The following is a 15,173-nucleotide window of genomic DNA, read 5'->3' on the forward strand; positions in this document are numbered from 1 at the left end:
GATCCAGCCAAGCCCAGGAACGAAAGGGTCCCTGATATGATGGCTTCATTCTCTGGTGCTTCGGCTGAGCAAATCCTTTCTCCTCTTGTATTGGACAGTGGTCACCACGGATGCCAGCCTGTCCATGTGGGGAGGCGTCCTCAGCAGAAATTCTGCTCAGGGCGTCTGGATACTGGCAGAGTCCAGACTACCGATCAATGTCCAGGAACTGTGAGCGATCTGACTGTGCCTGGAACACTGGACGGATCATCTTCAGGTAAGTCCAGTGCGCATTCAATCGGACAATGCCACGGCCGTGGCTTATGTCAATCACCCGGGAGGTATCCTGGCGGCTCTGGAGGTAGCCGGCATGCTAGCATTTTGTTTCAGTCCTCTCCACCATGCACATTCCGTGGGTGGAAAACTAGCAGGCGGATTATCTGTCGGCAGCTGTTGGACCAAGGGAAGCGGTCCCTTCATCCGGAGGTGTTTCATCAGTTGTTTCCCTGGTGGGGCATCCCCGAGGTGGATCTGTTGGCCTGTCGGCTTAACAGAAAGGTGCAGAGGTTTGTGGCATGGTCACAGGATCCCCTGCGGACGCCACAGACGCGCTGGTGGCTCCGTGTATCATTTTGATTTGTGCTTTCCCTTCTATCAAGATTCTGCCAAGACTTCTACGCAGGATCGAGGCAGAAAGGATTCCAGTCATTCTGGTGGCTCCGGACTTGCCTCCCTGGGCTTGGTACGCCGACCCTTTCTTGGAAGCTTCCTCTCAGGGAGGATGTGCTGTCCCAAGAGCCAATTTTCCATCCTGCTTTAGTCGCTGACTTTGACGGCTTGGCTGTTGAACGCCAGGTGTTGAAGGATAGAGGTTTGTCTGAGTCAGTGACTCCAACGCTGTTAAAAGCTAGGAAATCTACTTCTAGGAAGATCTACTATCATATGTGGACTTGCATCGTGTGGTGTGCGAATCTTGGGGTTCATCCTAGTTGTTTTTTTTTTTTTTTATAGAATGCATGAAGATAAAAAATCTTCTGACGCTACAACTCCTTATAAAGTACACCGCTCAAAAAAAAAATAAAATAAAGGAATACATTTTAATCAGAGTATAGCATCAAGTCGGTTATCTCCTGGGATATTGATTTGGTCAGTTAGGTAGTGGAAGGGGGTTGTTTATCAGTTTCAGCTGCTTTGGTGTTAATAAAATTAACAGGTGCACTAGATGGACAACAATGAGATGACCTCCAAAACAGAAATGGTTTTACAGGTGGAGGCCACTCACATTTTTTTTTTTTTTTTTTATCCTACTCCTCTTTTCTGACTGCTTTTCACTAGTTTTGCATTTTGCTAGGGTCAGGGTCACTCCTGGTAACAAGAGGCGATACCTGGACCCTATAGAACAGGGGTGGGGAACCTTTTTTCTGCCAAGGGCCATTTGGGAATTTATAAAACCATTCGGGGGCCGTACAAAATTATCACCTTAAAAATTAGCCTGTTATATTTGGTCAAACATTTAATTAACTCACCCCTAATGTAATGGCTGCAACTAATTCTCTTTGGTGAGGTGTGTGATGTTAGCTGGTATTGATGTTGCTACTCGCAACAGGTTTCCCAGGTTTGCGTCGGTCAGTCTGGAGCGCAGTCGACTTTTTTGTGGTGGTAAGTTTTGAAAAGAACTGCTGGCAGGTACTGCTGGTGGGTACTGCTGGCTCAGGCTGGTACTGCTGGCTTGTACTGTGCTGCGAGTACTGCTGGCTCAGGTTGATACTGCTGGCTGGTACTGCTGTGGGTACTGCTGACTCAGGCTGGTACTGTGCTGTAGGTACTGCTGGCTGGTACTGCTGGCTCAGGCTGGTACTGCTGGCATGTACTGCTGGCTAGTATTGCTGTGGGTACTGCTGGCTGGTACTGTGCTGTAGGTACTGCTGGCTGGTACTGTTGTAGGTACTGCTGACTCTGGCTGGTACTGCTGGTTCTGCTGTGTGTACTGATGGTTCTGGCTGGTACTGCTGTGTGTACTGCTGGTACTGGTTGTGAGTACTGCTGGTACTGCTGTGTGTGCTGCTGGCGGGAAATGCTGGCTAGGAGAAGTGTAGCAGTGCCACGCTGGAGGAAGAGGTGATGTTTCCTGTATTGGTCACAGGCGGAGTGCATTTGATATCATTCCGCCTGTGACTCACTCAGACTGTAATGACGGAGCAGGAACTATACAGGAAGCATCGGCTCCATTCCGACAGATCAGCTGAGAGACACAGACTCAGCTGCATGGGGGGCCGGACCAGATGACTTCGGGGGCCGCATACGGCCCCCGAACAGTAGGTTCCCCACCCCTGCTATAGAAGTTGCACAGGCATTCCAACTCCTCTAGGATGGCACATCAATACAAGCCATTGCCAGAAGGTCTCAAGAGAATGGAGGAGATTCCAGGAGACAGGCAGTTACTCTAGGAAAGTTGGACAGGGCCATAAAAGGTCCTTAACCCATCAGCAGGACCGGTATCTGCTCCTTTGTGCAAGGAGGAACAGGATGAGCACTGCCAGAGCCCTACAAAATGACCTCCAGCAGGCCACTGGTGCTGGCCTCTGACCAAACAATCAGAAACAGACTTCATGAGGGTGGCCTGAGGGCCATGCGTCCTCTAGTGGGCCCTGTGCTCATTGCTGGCACCATGGAGCTCGATTGGCATTTGCCATTGAACACCAGAATTGTCAGGTCCGCCACTGGCACCCTGTGCTTTTCACAGGTGAGAGCAGGTTCACCCTGAGCACATGTGACAGACGTGAAAGGGTCTGGAGAAGCCATGGAGAATGTTATGCTGCCTGTAACATCGTTCAGCATGACCAGTTTGGTGGTGGGTCAGTGTTGGTCTGGGGAGGTATATCCATGGAGGAACACACAGACTTCTACAGGCTAGACAATGGCACAGTGACTGCCATTCGATTTGGGATGAAATCCTTGGACCCATTGTCGGACCCCACACGCTGGTGCAGTGGATCCTGGGTTCCTCCTGGTGCATGACAATGCCCAGCCCCATGTGGCGAGAGTATGTAGCCAGTTCCTGGAGGATGAAGGAATTGATACCATTGAATGGCCCCCATGCTCTCCTGACCTAAATCCAATAAAACACCTCTGGGACATTATGTTTTGGTCTATGTGACACCACCAGGTTGCACCTCAGTCTGTTCAGGAGCTCAGTGATGTCCTGGTCCAGATCTGGGAGGAAATACCCCAGGACATCATCCGTCGTCTCATTAGGAGCATGCCTCGATAATGTTGTCAGGCATGCATACAAGCACGTGGGGGCCGTACAAACTACTGAGGACCATTCTGAGTTGCTGCAATGAAATTTCAGTAAAATGGACTAGCCTGCTGCATCATTTTTTCACTTTGGTTTTTGGGGTGTCATTGAATTCAGCCCTCTGTAGGTTGATAATTCTCAGTTCCATCAAACGATGTGGCATCCTTTTATTCCTAACACATTACCCAGTCCGTACCAGTATAGATCCTAACACATTACCCAGTCCATACCAGTATAGATCCTAACACATTACCCAGTCCGTACCAGTATAGATCCTAACACATTACCCAGTCCGTACCAGTATAGATCCTAACACATTACCCAGTCCATACCAGTATAGATCCTAACGCATTACCCAGTCCATACCAGTATAGATAATCCAGCAAGATATTTTTCTCCATTGGGATCTGATGTGTTTTTAAAGTGTTTCCTTAAATTTTTTGAGCAGTGTAGTTCTCAATGGTGTGGAAATCAAGAGTATGGCTTTGTTTTTGTTTGCTTTGAGTAGGGAGTCTCTGTAGTGTATTGCATGGACATTGTGGTTTTAGGTTTCATAGTTGGGTAATCCACCTGAATTGCTCACAATTCTCTCCCTTGTTGCAGGCTGTGGACTTTAGGAAGTTTTGGGGAACAAAATCGGAGCTCCGGAGGTTCCAGGATGCATCGATCTGCGAGGCGGTGGTGTGGCCGGCGGACAATGCGCAGGAAAAGCGAAGGATTCCGGAACTCATCATCAAACACCTTCTACAGCTGTGAGTGCAGTTACAGCTTTATTATTACTGCAGCCAGGACTTGTACGCATGCACAGAGCTCCTTCAGGGTTGGAAGCTGATTGGAAGCTGAAAAGCGATCATAGAATGATATACGGTTGGATCTGATGCTAAAGTGCGTGAGGCATGTAGTAAATAATGATTATTTCTCTCCTGCTTAATCTGTGTTGTGGATATCTGCAGGACATGACAGATAGTGCTGGTACATCTGACACTACCTGTCCCCTTTCACTTTATTAGAAGATTACACTCAACAGTTCTTAAAGATTTAGTGCTAATAATGCCGCAGTTTATAACCAGGAAAAATACAATACACAGTTTTATTTTATTTTTTTGTGATTTATGTGACAATATTGTCTTGTGTTGTAGTGGAGTAAAAAATAGGTGTGTATGCCCTGGAAATTTCAGTGTTTTGCTGAATAATTAATTTATAGCGTGCTTTAACTTGAATAGCTTTCCTGTTGTAATAGGCAAAATGGGTTTATTGATCTCCATGATCAAGCCTGGATGGGCGCAACACGTTAGGGGTGTCGGACCTAAGGTGGAAGCATGCAGTGTGTGCTGTCCATCAATAAATCTGTTGGATTTTGACATCATTGTAATGCGGCCCATTCTGCTACAGTTGTGTGTTTTGTATGGGCTCAGCACCTGGCTAGCTACACAGTGTAACAGATGGGCAGCTTACATGTGGCACGGCTCTAGGAACTCTTCTAATAAGCAGAATGGTTGTTTGACATTGCTGACTATATTTTAGAATCCATGCACCATTCTGGTTGTGTGAGGAAGGGATTAACTTGTACAATGTCTCCGATCCTTAGACATGCCGAACTGCCTGAGACTGCCATCAGCTACACAGGAAATCTACTGGACTGCACACTTACCAGGGGGAAAAAGGTGAGAGGCAGAACGCCGGGCCCATTATTGGAGAGCGCTGTACGTCACTTTCTTCAAATTTCCTGCCTACTTCTCTTTTGCTTTGCTATTTCTTATTGGTGTGCTCCCCTTGTTCCACTTTTACTTTTTTTCGTGGTTTAGTAAATTGTCTTTCTCATGCTTGCCCCTCTTTTATTCTCAGACTTGCCCCTCTCAACTCCTGCGGTTCACCCCTCTTCTTCTTCCACTCACACTCACCTTTCACTGCTCAACCCCCCCTCTCTCTCTCTTACTCGCCCTTCTCCCCACACTTTTGCCCTCTTTCTTCTCTCTCACCCCTCCCTCCTTCTGCCACTCACATTCACCCATCTCGAATTCCTCTACTTGCCCCTCCTTCTCACACTTGCCCCCCCCCCTGCTTCTCACTCTTGCCCTTCCCCTCTCCTTTTCTTTTCGCACTCGCCCCTCTCTTCTTTTCGCACTCACCCCCTCTCTTCTTTTCGCACTCGCCCCCTCTCTTCTTTTCGCACTCGCCCCCTCTCTTCTTTTTGCACTCGCCCCCTCTCTTCTTTTTGCACTCGCCCCCCTCTCTTCTTTTCGCACTCGCCCCCTCTCTTCTTTTCGCACTCGCCCCCCTCTCTTCTTTTCGCACTCGCCCCCCTCTCTTCTTTTCGCACTCGCCCCCTCTCTTCTTTTCGCACTCGCCCCCCTCTCTTCTTTTCGCACTCGCCCCCCTCTCTTCTTTTCGCACTCGCCCCCCTCTCTTCTTTTCGCACTCGCCCCCCTCTCTTCTTTTCGCACTCGCCCCTCTCTCTTCTTTTCGCACTCGCCCCTCTCTCTCCATCTCGCACTCGCCCCTCTCTCTCCATCTCGCACTCGCCCCTCTCTCTCCATCTCGCACTCGCCCCCCTCTCTCCATCTCGCACTCGCCCCCCTCTCTCCATCTCGCACTCGCCCCCCTCTCTCCATCTCGCACTCGCCCATTTCGACTTCTCCCCACTCATCTCCACAAATTTGTCTGTCTCAACTACCACTGCTTACCTTTTCTCTCTTCCTGTCGCTCACCGTCGCTCCTTTCAACCTCCACTGCATCCCTCTCTCCTTTTACCACTCCTCACAACTTCTGGCACTTCATGTTCACTTCTATTAACTTCATGCATTCTGTTGCTCTTTGTTTTATTTTCTCTTTGCTTATGATGGTTCTATGTTCAGCCTGGTACAGGGGAGGAGCAGATGGCCAGTGTCATCCAGTCCTATGACGACCTCAGCAGGAAGCTTTGGAATCTAGAGGATTTACCGCTTACTGTCACCGCGGTGCAGGGGACCCACCCATCACTCCGCTATACAGATGTGAGTTTGGAGGATGTTTATTTTACGGCATATTGACATCAGCCAGTTTTTCACTTAGTGGGCCCATTTATTTATCTCTAACCCCACTGTTCCAACAGCATGGATATTTTACATGTAATCTCTATGACCAGTAGCTGTGCTTGCTACTATTTTGCATTTTCCTGCCTTTTTCCAACATGGAGTTTGTTGCTTTTGCTGAAATAAGTGGAAATTTTGATTTTCTCCTTTTTTTTTTTAACCTTGAAGGTCTTTCCTCCTCTTGTTGTAAAACCAGAGTGGGACTTTTTTAAGACTGCGATGGAAAGGAAATTTCTGGTCCCATTGGTGGATAAGCCCAGCCCAGCCTATGTTTCCCCTATAAAGGGTAAGTTTAACATCCACAGCTTGTGGGTTGAGTGACTGGCACTTTGACTTTGCTTGCAGCACTGGAGTTATTGCAGCAGTTTTCTTCTAGTTCTAACTGTAAGGTTTCCTCACCGTAAGAGCAGTGTAAATGTGGAATAGACTCCCTCCAGAGGTGGTCCTGGCCAGCTCACTAGATAGCTTTATAAAAGGCCTGGATTCTTTCCTGGGTGTACATAATAGGTAAAGTTGATCCAGGGAATATCCGATTGCCTCTCGGGGGATCAGGAAGGAATTTTTTCCCCTGCTGTAGCAAATTGGATCATGCTTTACTGTAGTTTTTTTCGCCTTCCTCTGGATCAATTGCGGGTATAGGATTGTGTATATGGGATTGTATGGTTGGGTTTTCATTACTGTTTTTTGTTTTTTACTGGCTCAGATGGACTTGTGTCTTTTTTCAACTTGACTAACTGTTTTAGCTCTCATGCTAATTATACTATATCTGCCTTTAGGTAATCTGTTTAAACTCCCAGCTCATCTCCCCAGCCAGCCTGCAACCAACCAAACACATTTGCAAATACATACGTAAGCCGCAGAGTGGTCTTAACAGTTTGTGTTAAAAACAGGGTTTTAGTTAGCACACATTTGCAAATAATACTGGGCTCCCGTGGAGCGGCTCTGCAGCTTACGCATGTATTTGCAAATGTGTGCTAACTAAACCTCTGTTTTTAACGCAAATTGTTAGACAGGATAGTTTGGTTGGTAGCAGACTTGGCTGGTGAGTTGAGCTGGGGATTTTCTTTGGTTTTGTTTAACCTTGAGTGAAAGCCTGCGGGGAATATATCTGTCCCTGCACAGAGAACAGATGCTTGGTGGGGAGATCCGGGTGAACCTACGCACTGCGGTTCCTGGATTTCCGGTGTATTCACAATAAGAGGTCTTTTAAACATGAAAATGGAAAAGTGGTGGCAGAGAGGCGTCCGAATGTGAAGTAGTAGCTGAGAAGTGGAGTGTTCACAAATTCGATATTGCTCACAGAATAGTATAAAAACAGTCAACGTGTTTCGTGGCACTACACTAGCCATTTCCATCAGGATGGTGCATAAAACAATTACTGCCTACTAGAATACTAAAAATGTGCAAAAAAGGTTCACTTATCATTGATATTCTAAGGTGCTCAAGGGTTTTGTGATGAGTCACTTTGGCTGGGGGCTCGTGGAACCCAGATTACTTTAGAGAGGTCAGGAAACTCCCTGTCCAGCTTCCCCGGCCCCTCTTATGTACAAGTCACCCTGTGTCTATTAGGGACACAGGGTGACCAAGAACCAGAGTCGGGTCTGCACTAATCAGACTCGCTGTACAACCACACCGGACTCAGCCTTTCGTGTTACCCCAGTTATCTTGGGTTCTATATGTGTGGTTTGTGTTGAAAGAGTGAGGCGCTCTTTCACTTGGGACAATTATATTTCTGAACAATGTCCCTCAGGAAATATATGAAGATGAACGGTTTGACTTTTCAGATTGCTAGAAAATTGCAGGAGTGTCTCATAGACCCTTGCTAGATAGTGAGGTGGGATGGGGTTTGTACCTGTATCCCGTTGTTCTATTGTTTGTCTGCCTTAAGATCAACTTATTATGGGATGTATATGTGTGTTTGGATTGGCTGCTAAGGGGGAGGGGGATTGTCCCACAGTGTATATCTCTTTGTGCCTGTGTTTCAATTAAGTTTATTTTCTGGTTGACTCCAAAACTTGTACTGTCGAGTTCTTGGGGTAACTATAGCTAGATTCACGGATCTCGTGTTCCAGAGCTTAGGAAGCAGCTTCTTGGCGGAGATACCCAGTCGGGGTGTCCGGAGTCCGTCACAGGTTTCAATTACATTGCCACCTGCTGGTTAATTAGGTAGTATAACATGCTTAAAAGGTTTTTTGTTTCTTTTTGAGGCTGGGTTCACACATATGCAATGTCAGACATTGCATGTGATTCACACTGCATTGCTGTGGACTTCGAGGTCTGCCAATGCAAATTCAGCTATAACGTTTGTATGGCTGAAATTGCATCGCATTCGCAGCAAAAGGGTGCAGGACCCCTCGGTTTTTTTTTTCTTTGTACGCACTGGAATCCAATTCCACGGCTCGCATTGCATTCTGCTACGTTCTGCAAACAGATTTGGGGGTGTCATTAACTTTCAATTGACCGTTCGCAGAGAGCAGTGTGACCTGCCTGCAAGTTAGATGCGATGTGGGAACCCGCACAGGAATCGCTCTGGTTCCCGCATGGCATATGTGAACCCAGCCTGATAATTGTATTATGTCACTGTTAGAAATGTGAGTAAAATTGTAAATTTCTTTGGAAAATGATGTAAATCTCCTGGTACAGACAGATGCAGTGGTATTTTATATTGTACTGGAAATTGGATGACCTTTTCCGTTTTTATTGGCAGTGATCTGTCACATGGAAGGAAGTGGGAAATGGCCACAAGATAAAGACGCCATTAAGCGAGTGAAGGCCGCTTTCCAGATTCGGCTGGGGGAGCTGCTGAAGGAGCAGCATGATCTACTGTGCCGACCTACAGCCTCTTTCACGGATGTGTACAAGGTGAGGTTCTCCGACACCTACAAGGTTGTCAGTAATACCTGCCTATCCTCCTTCCCTTGTCCTTGTCTATACAGACCTGTGTTTTGGATCAGACCAATCGTCTGTGGTGAGTATCTGCCCCCTTCCTGATTTGGCCTAAAAAAAATCTGGTGCATGCACGAGAAGAACCCCACTGAAACGTGTTCAGGTAAGTGATACTTCCTTTATTGCTACTGGATACGTGGGTTTATATAGGCCAGTGGCTAGTGTCGTGGGTAAGTGCGTCATAAGCGTAGCGTTATCTGATTGCTTGTAGCTTCTGATTGGTCATGTCCATGTAAGGTAAACTTCCTCCAGGGTCTAGGTGTCATCATCTTGGGTGCAGTCCTGGATGGAGGCGCCATCTTAGTTACACAAGCTTCACTCGATGGGAGGAGAAGCTGCTAGCGGTCATTTTGAGTAAGGAATAAAAAAGCATAATTACATGTACAAAAATAAACATAGAAAAATAGACATTTTACCTAATCCATCACACCTGTATATGATATGATATGATGCTTGCATTCTCTTCTTAAAGTGGTTCTAAAAGCAGAGAATGCATTATGGTAAAAAAAACTGTCCGATTGCAACAGCCCCCCCCCCCCCTTATTACTTACCTGATCTTGATTCAGTGCTGTGCATGAGAGCAGGGGCTCTCCCTGCTCTCTTCCTCCTCATAGGCTCAAAGACTCCCGCTGCTGTCAATCACAGCCAGTGAGGAGGGAGCGAGAGGCAGGGATGAATTGCAGCTCTTAAGAATAGCCACCACCCCCCCCCCTTTTTCCATGGGATCAAAGGTAATTGGACAGTTAAATCAAAAGCTGTTCCATGGCCAGGTGTGGACTACTCCTTCGATATTTCTTCATCAATTAATCAGGTAAAAGGTCTGGAGTTGGTTCTAAGTGTGGTATTTGCATTCAGAATCTTTTGCTGTGAACCTACATCATGTGTTCTAAGGAGCTGTCCATGCAAGTGAAACAGGTCATAGTACGGCTTCAACAACAAATTCATCAGATTCATCAGAGAGATTGCAGCAACAAAAGGAGTGGCGAAATCAATAGTTTGGTACATTCCGAGGAAAGAAGAACGCACTGGTGAGCTCAGCAACATAAAAAGATCTGGACGTACATGGAAGACAACAGTGGTGGATGATCGCAGGACCCTCTCTATGGTAAAGAAAAACCCATTCACAACATCCAGACAAGTGAAGGACATTCTGCAGGAGGTGGGCGTATCATTGTCAAAGTCTACAATCAAGAAAAGACTTCACAAGAGCAAAAACAGATGGTTTGCCACAAGGTGCAAATCATTCATAAACCTGAAGAATAGAAAAGCCAGATTAGACTTTGCCAAAAAACATCTAAAAAAGCCAGACCAGTTCTGGAAAAGCATTCTTTGGACAGATGAAATGAAGATTATTCTTTACCATAATGACGGGAATAAAAAAGTGCGAAGAAGGCTTGGAACAGCTCATAATCCAAAGCACACAACGTCATCTGTAAAAACTGGTGGAGGCAGTGTGATGGCATGTAAAGATAAGTGTATCAGCAGCGCTACCAAATACTAACTCACCAAAAAATTGAACGTAAACAATGATAATAGTTGATTAACACCGTGGCTGCAATACCTATTATGTGCTCATCACTGCGCATCCAAAATCACCAATCTAATTCATTGATACAGCGCTACTCACAAATATTACATGTGTATGTGCAAATCCAGCAAAAAACAAGTGCATATATAAACTAAAAAGTGCTAAAATAGTGCAAGGAGTAACCTCTTATGGCAAAACCAATCTTTACCATCTGAGATCGTTATTCCAAAATTCTCATACTAGTATATCCAAGTAATTAACCACTTGCCGACCAGTCACGTTGACTGTACTGCGGCAAAGTGGCTCGTTATCGTCTGGCGACGTAGACCTACGTCACCAGACATTCCCCTCTCTCTGCGGCGTGCGCGCACCGCCGGAGGCTTGCTCCCGCTGTATTCAGTTACAGCGGGAGTCGGGCCAGGGGAGGAGGCACCAGGCATACATTAACCCCTCCCTCTCCAATAAAAATTAACCCCTTCCCTGCCAGTGTAATTTTTACAGTAACAGTGCATATTTACAGCACTGATTACTGTAGTAATGTCACTGGTACCCCCAAAAGTGCCAAAAACTTCAGTCAAGGGTCCAATCTGTCCGCTGCAATGTCGCAGTCCCGCAAAAAAAAAAAAAAAATCGCAGATCGCCACCATTACTCGTTAAAAAAAAACACCAAAAATGACAAATCTTTCCCTTAGTTAGTAAACGCAATAACTTTTGCGCAAACCAATCAAAATACGCTTATTGCGATTTTTTTTTTTTTTTTTACCAAAAATATGTAGCAGAAAACAAATTGGTCTAAAATGATAAAAAATTTGGATTTTTACATTTTTGGGGGGGGGGGGAATTTCATATATAAAATGTAAAAATATTATTGTTTTTTCAAAATTGTCGCTATTTTTTTGTTTATAGCACAAAAAGTAAAAATCGCACAGGTGATCAAATACCACCAAAAGAAAGCTCTATTTGTGGGGAAAAAAGGACATAAATTTACTTTGTGTACAGCGCTGCACGACCGAGCAATTGTCCATTAAAGTAACGCAGTGCCGAATCGCAAAATATGGCCTGGTCAGGAATGGGGTAAAACCTTCCGGTCATAAAGCGGTTAAAAATACGCTCATTGAGAATTTTTTTGTCAAAGACATGTAGCTAAATACATTTTGGCCTAAATATATGACAAAAATTGAATATATTGGATATTTTTTAACTGTCAAAGTAGAAAAATATTGTTATTTTTTCTAAATTTTCGCATTTTTTTTATTATCGCAAAAAATAAAAAGCACAGAGGTGATCAAATACCACCAAAAGAAAGCTCTGTTTGTGGGAAAAAAAGGACGTAAATTTCATTTGGGTACGGCGTTGCATGACAGCGCAATTGTCAGTTAAAGTCGCACAGTGCCGAATCGCAAAAAGTGGCCTGGACGTAAGACAGCAAAATCCCCCGGTGGTAAAGTGGTTAATACACTATTGCACCAATATTACATATACCTAGGTGCAAAAACAAAATGCAAATATTACAGTGCATATAATGAAAGAAAATGCCAATTCAATTAATGAAACAAAATTCTAAGTAAAGTGCAAATAATAGTGCAAATCAGTATAACCGTCCATATCATGCAGCCAACAAAAGGGGAGTCTTCTTTCCAAGTCCCATGAGTGCATAGGTGCTTCATTAATACAAAGCTGGTGCTTGTGATCCCTCCACCAAAAAATAGATGGCCTCTCACCTCCCTCTCAGACCCGTGTTTTACCACCAGGTCATATGCACTGTTCCCAAAAGGGAAGGAATGGAGTCACACCATCAAATCCAGGGCTTGTTTAAGGATACTTTTGAGGGCTGCCAATCTCCTTTTCCCTTGCTTGATATGCTCAGTTTACGGATATGAGGAGAAAAGAAGGGAACAATTGAATGCTCTCTGTATGAACTGTAGTTTATTAAATAAAGAGAAGTCGCACTCGCATAAAATGCACATATAGCCGTGTGCAGGGCTTTTTTTCTCGGAGAATAGGTGCAGGAACTCCCCCCCCCCCCCCTTCTGAGTCACCCCTTATCTCCACCCACTACCCACCTCTGAGCACTGTCCCTTGGTTCCATCCCTTACCCACCTCCCACACAAAATATCTCACCCAGCAACAAAAGACCCACCCCAGCAATATTGGACCCCTCCACTAGCAACAATGGCTCTCCCAGCAACCAGTATCAATATATCAGCCAACAATAGACCTCTACCTCAACAGGAGATCCCCCCCCAGCAACAATAGACCCTCATACTATAATAGATCTCTACCAGTGACAATAGATCCCCAAGCAGCCAGCATCAAGAGACCCTCCAACACACCCCACACCCCTTGCTATTACATACATTCAGTCCTGGAGCTGCCGGAACTGCATTCCCCTGCATTCCTGATGAAAAAAAGCCCTGGCCGTGTGAGCTGTACAGGCATGTAAACAGGCGGAATCGCGTCTGGAGCCGGCTGCCGGATCTCGTCCCAATCAAGAGTTTCTGCCCCAAAAACTGGTGGAGGAAGTGTGATGGCATGGGCATGGCTTCCAGTGGCACTGGGTTATTGGAGAATATTGATGTGACAGAAGCAGCCGGAGGAATTCTGCAGTGTTCAGAGATATTCTGTCAGCCCAGATTCAGCCGAATGCAGCAAAGTTGATTGGACGGCGCTTCACAGTACAGATGGACAATGATCCAAAACACACTGCAAAAGCAACCCAGGAGCTTTGAAGGAAAAAAGTGGAATATTCTGAAACAGCCGAGTCACCTGATCTCAACCCAACTGAGCATACATTTCACTTGCTGAAGGCAAAACCTAAAGGCAAAAAGACCCACAAACAAAGAACAACTGAAGACAGCTGCAGTTAGAGCCTGGCAAAGCATCAGAAAGGAGGAAACCCAGTCTTTGGTAATGTCCAGACTTTAGGCAGTCATTGGCAGTAAAGGATTTTCAACAAAATATTAAAACAGAACATTTTATTTGATTATATTCATTTGTCCAATTACATTTGAGCCCTGAAAATGGGGGACTGTGTATAAAAATCATTGCAGTTCGTTTGTGACATTGTATGTTCAACCCCTTGAATTAAAGCTGAAAGTCTGCACTTCAAATGAATTTGGATTGTTTCCTTTTAGTTTTATTCTGGTGGCATACAGAGACAAAAGTATGACAATTGTGTCTGTGTCCAAATATATATATGGACCTAATTGTATATACGCGATTCTGCACTTCCGCCTGCAGGGAGCGCACAGCTTCTGCTATGATTATACACAAACAGTTCTCACAGGGGAAGGAATGGACGGCCGAGACATTCCTACAACATTGCTGGAGCTAGAGGGTAAGTATGAGGGGGGTGAGGGGGGCTGCTGCACACAGAAGGCTTTTTATCATAATGCTCAGAATGCATTAACATGAAAAAACTTTCCGGACTTTACAACTCCTTTAACCACTTACCCACCAACCCTATTTTTGACACTTGGTGTTTACATGCTAAAATCCATTTTATTTTTTGCTAGAAAACTACTTTGAACCCCCAAACATTATATTTTTTTTTAGCAGAGACCCTAGAGAATAAAATGGGGATTGTTGCAATATTTTTTATTACACCGTATTTGCGCAGCGGTCTTCAAAACGCATTTTTTTTGGAAAAATTAAAAAATAAGAAAACAGTAAAGTTAGCCCAATTTTTTTCCATAATGTGAAAGATAAAATGCTAAGTAAATAGATACCCAACATGTCATGCTTCAAAATTGCGCACGCTCACGGAATGGCGACAAACTTTGGTACTTAAAAATCGCCATAAGCGACAATTTAAAAATTTCTACAGGTTACCAGTTTAGAGTTACAGAGGAGGTCTAGGACTCAAATTATTGCTCTCGCTCTAACGATCGCGGCGATACCTCACGTGTGGTTTGAACAGCGTTTACATATGTGGGCGGGGTTTTCGTATGTGTTCGCTTCTGTTTGTGAGCTAACGGGGACAGGGCGCTTTCATTTTGGAAAGCAATTTTTTGCGATCAAATGTGTGTTTCCCAGCGTTTCAAACGCATAAACGCGACCGAACACAATGACCCGCGTTTAGCACTCACATTTTTCCATTTTAAAGGGGAATGATTTTTTTGACCTCCTAGGAACGGTTTTAAACGCAAACGCCCGCTAAACGCGGGTGCAAACGCAACACAACGGACGTTTTAAACGTCCTAAACAAAAAATTCCAGCATTCAAGGGACTTTTAACAACGTCAGTGTACATGAAGCCTTACTTGTTTGTAGGGTTCCTTGGTCTTCATGGCAGTGTTTGGTTAGTGGTGCCTCTTGGTGTTGCAGCCTCTGGGGCCATTCAAAAAAGGTGT

At 45.2% G+C, this 15,173-nt stretch overlaps 1 protein-coding gene across 1 annotated transcript in view; it reads left to right on the forward strand.

The window, feature by feature from the left end:
* Positions 1-15,173, forward strand: part of NOL6 (nucleolar protein 6) — a 117,267-nt gene that overhangs the window by 42,236 nt on the left and 59,858 nt on the right. The window contains exons 14-18 of the mRNA XM_082256869.1: positions 3,881-4,029; positions 4,866-4,941; positions 6,133-6,270; positions 6,517-6,634; positions 9,056-9,210. Of these exons, the coding sequence (XP_082112995.1) occupies positions 3,881-4,029; positions 4,866-4,941; positions 6,133-6,270; positions 6,517-6,634; positions 9,056-9,210 (636 nt within the window). The remainder of the gene's footprint in view (positions 1-3,880; positions 4,030-4,865; positions 4,942-6,132; positions 6,271-6,516; positions 6,635-9,055; positions 9,211-15,173) is intronic.

The sequence above is a fragment of the Pelophylax lessonae genome, assembly GCF_965119305.1.
Source record: "Pelophylax lessonae genome assembly, chromosome: 1".
NCBI lineage: Eukaryota > Metazoa > Chordata > Amphibia > Anura > Ranidae > Pelophylax > Pelophylax lessonae.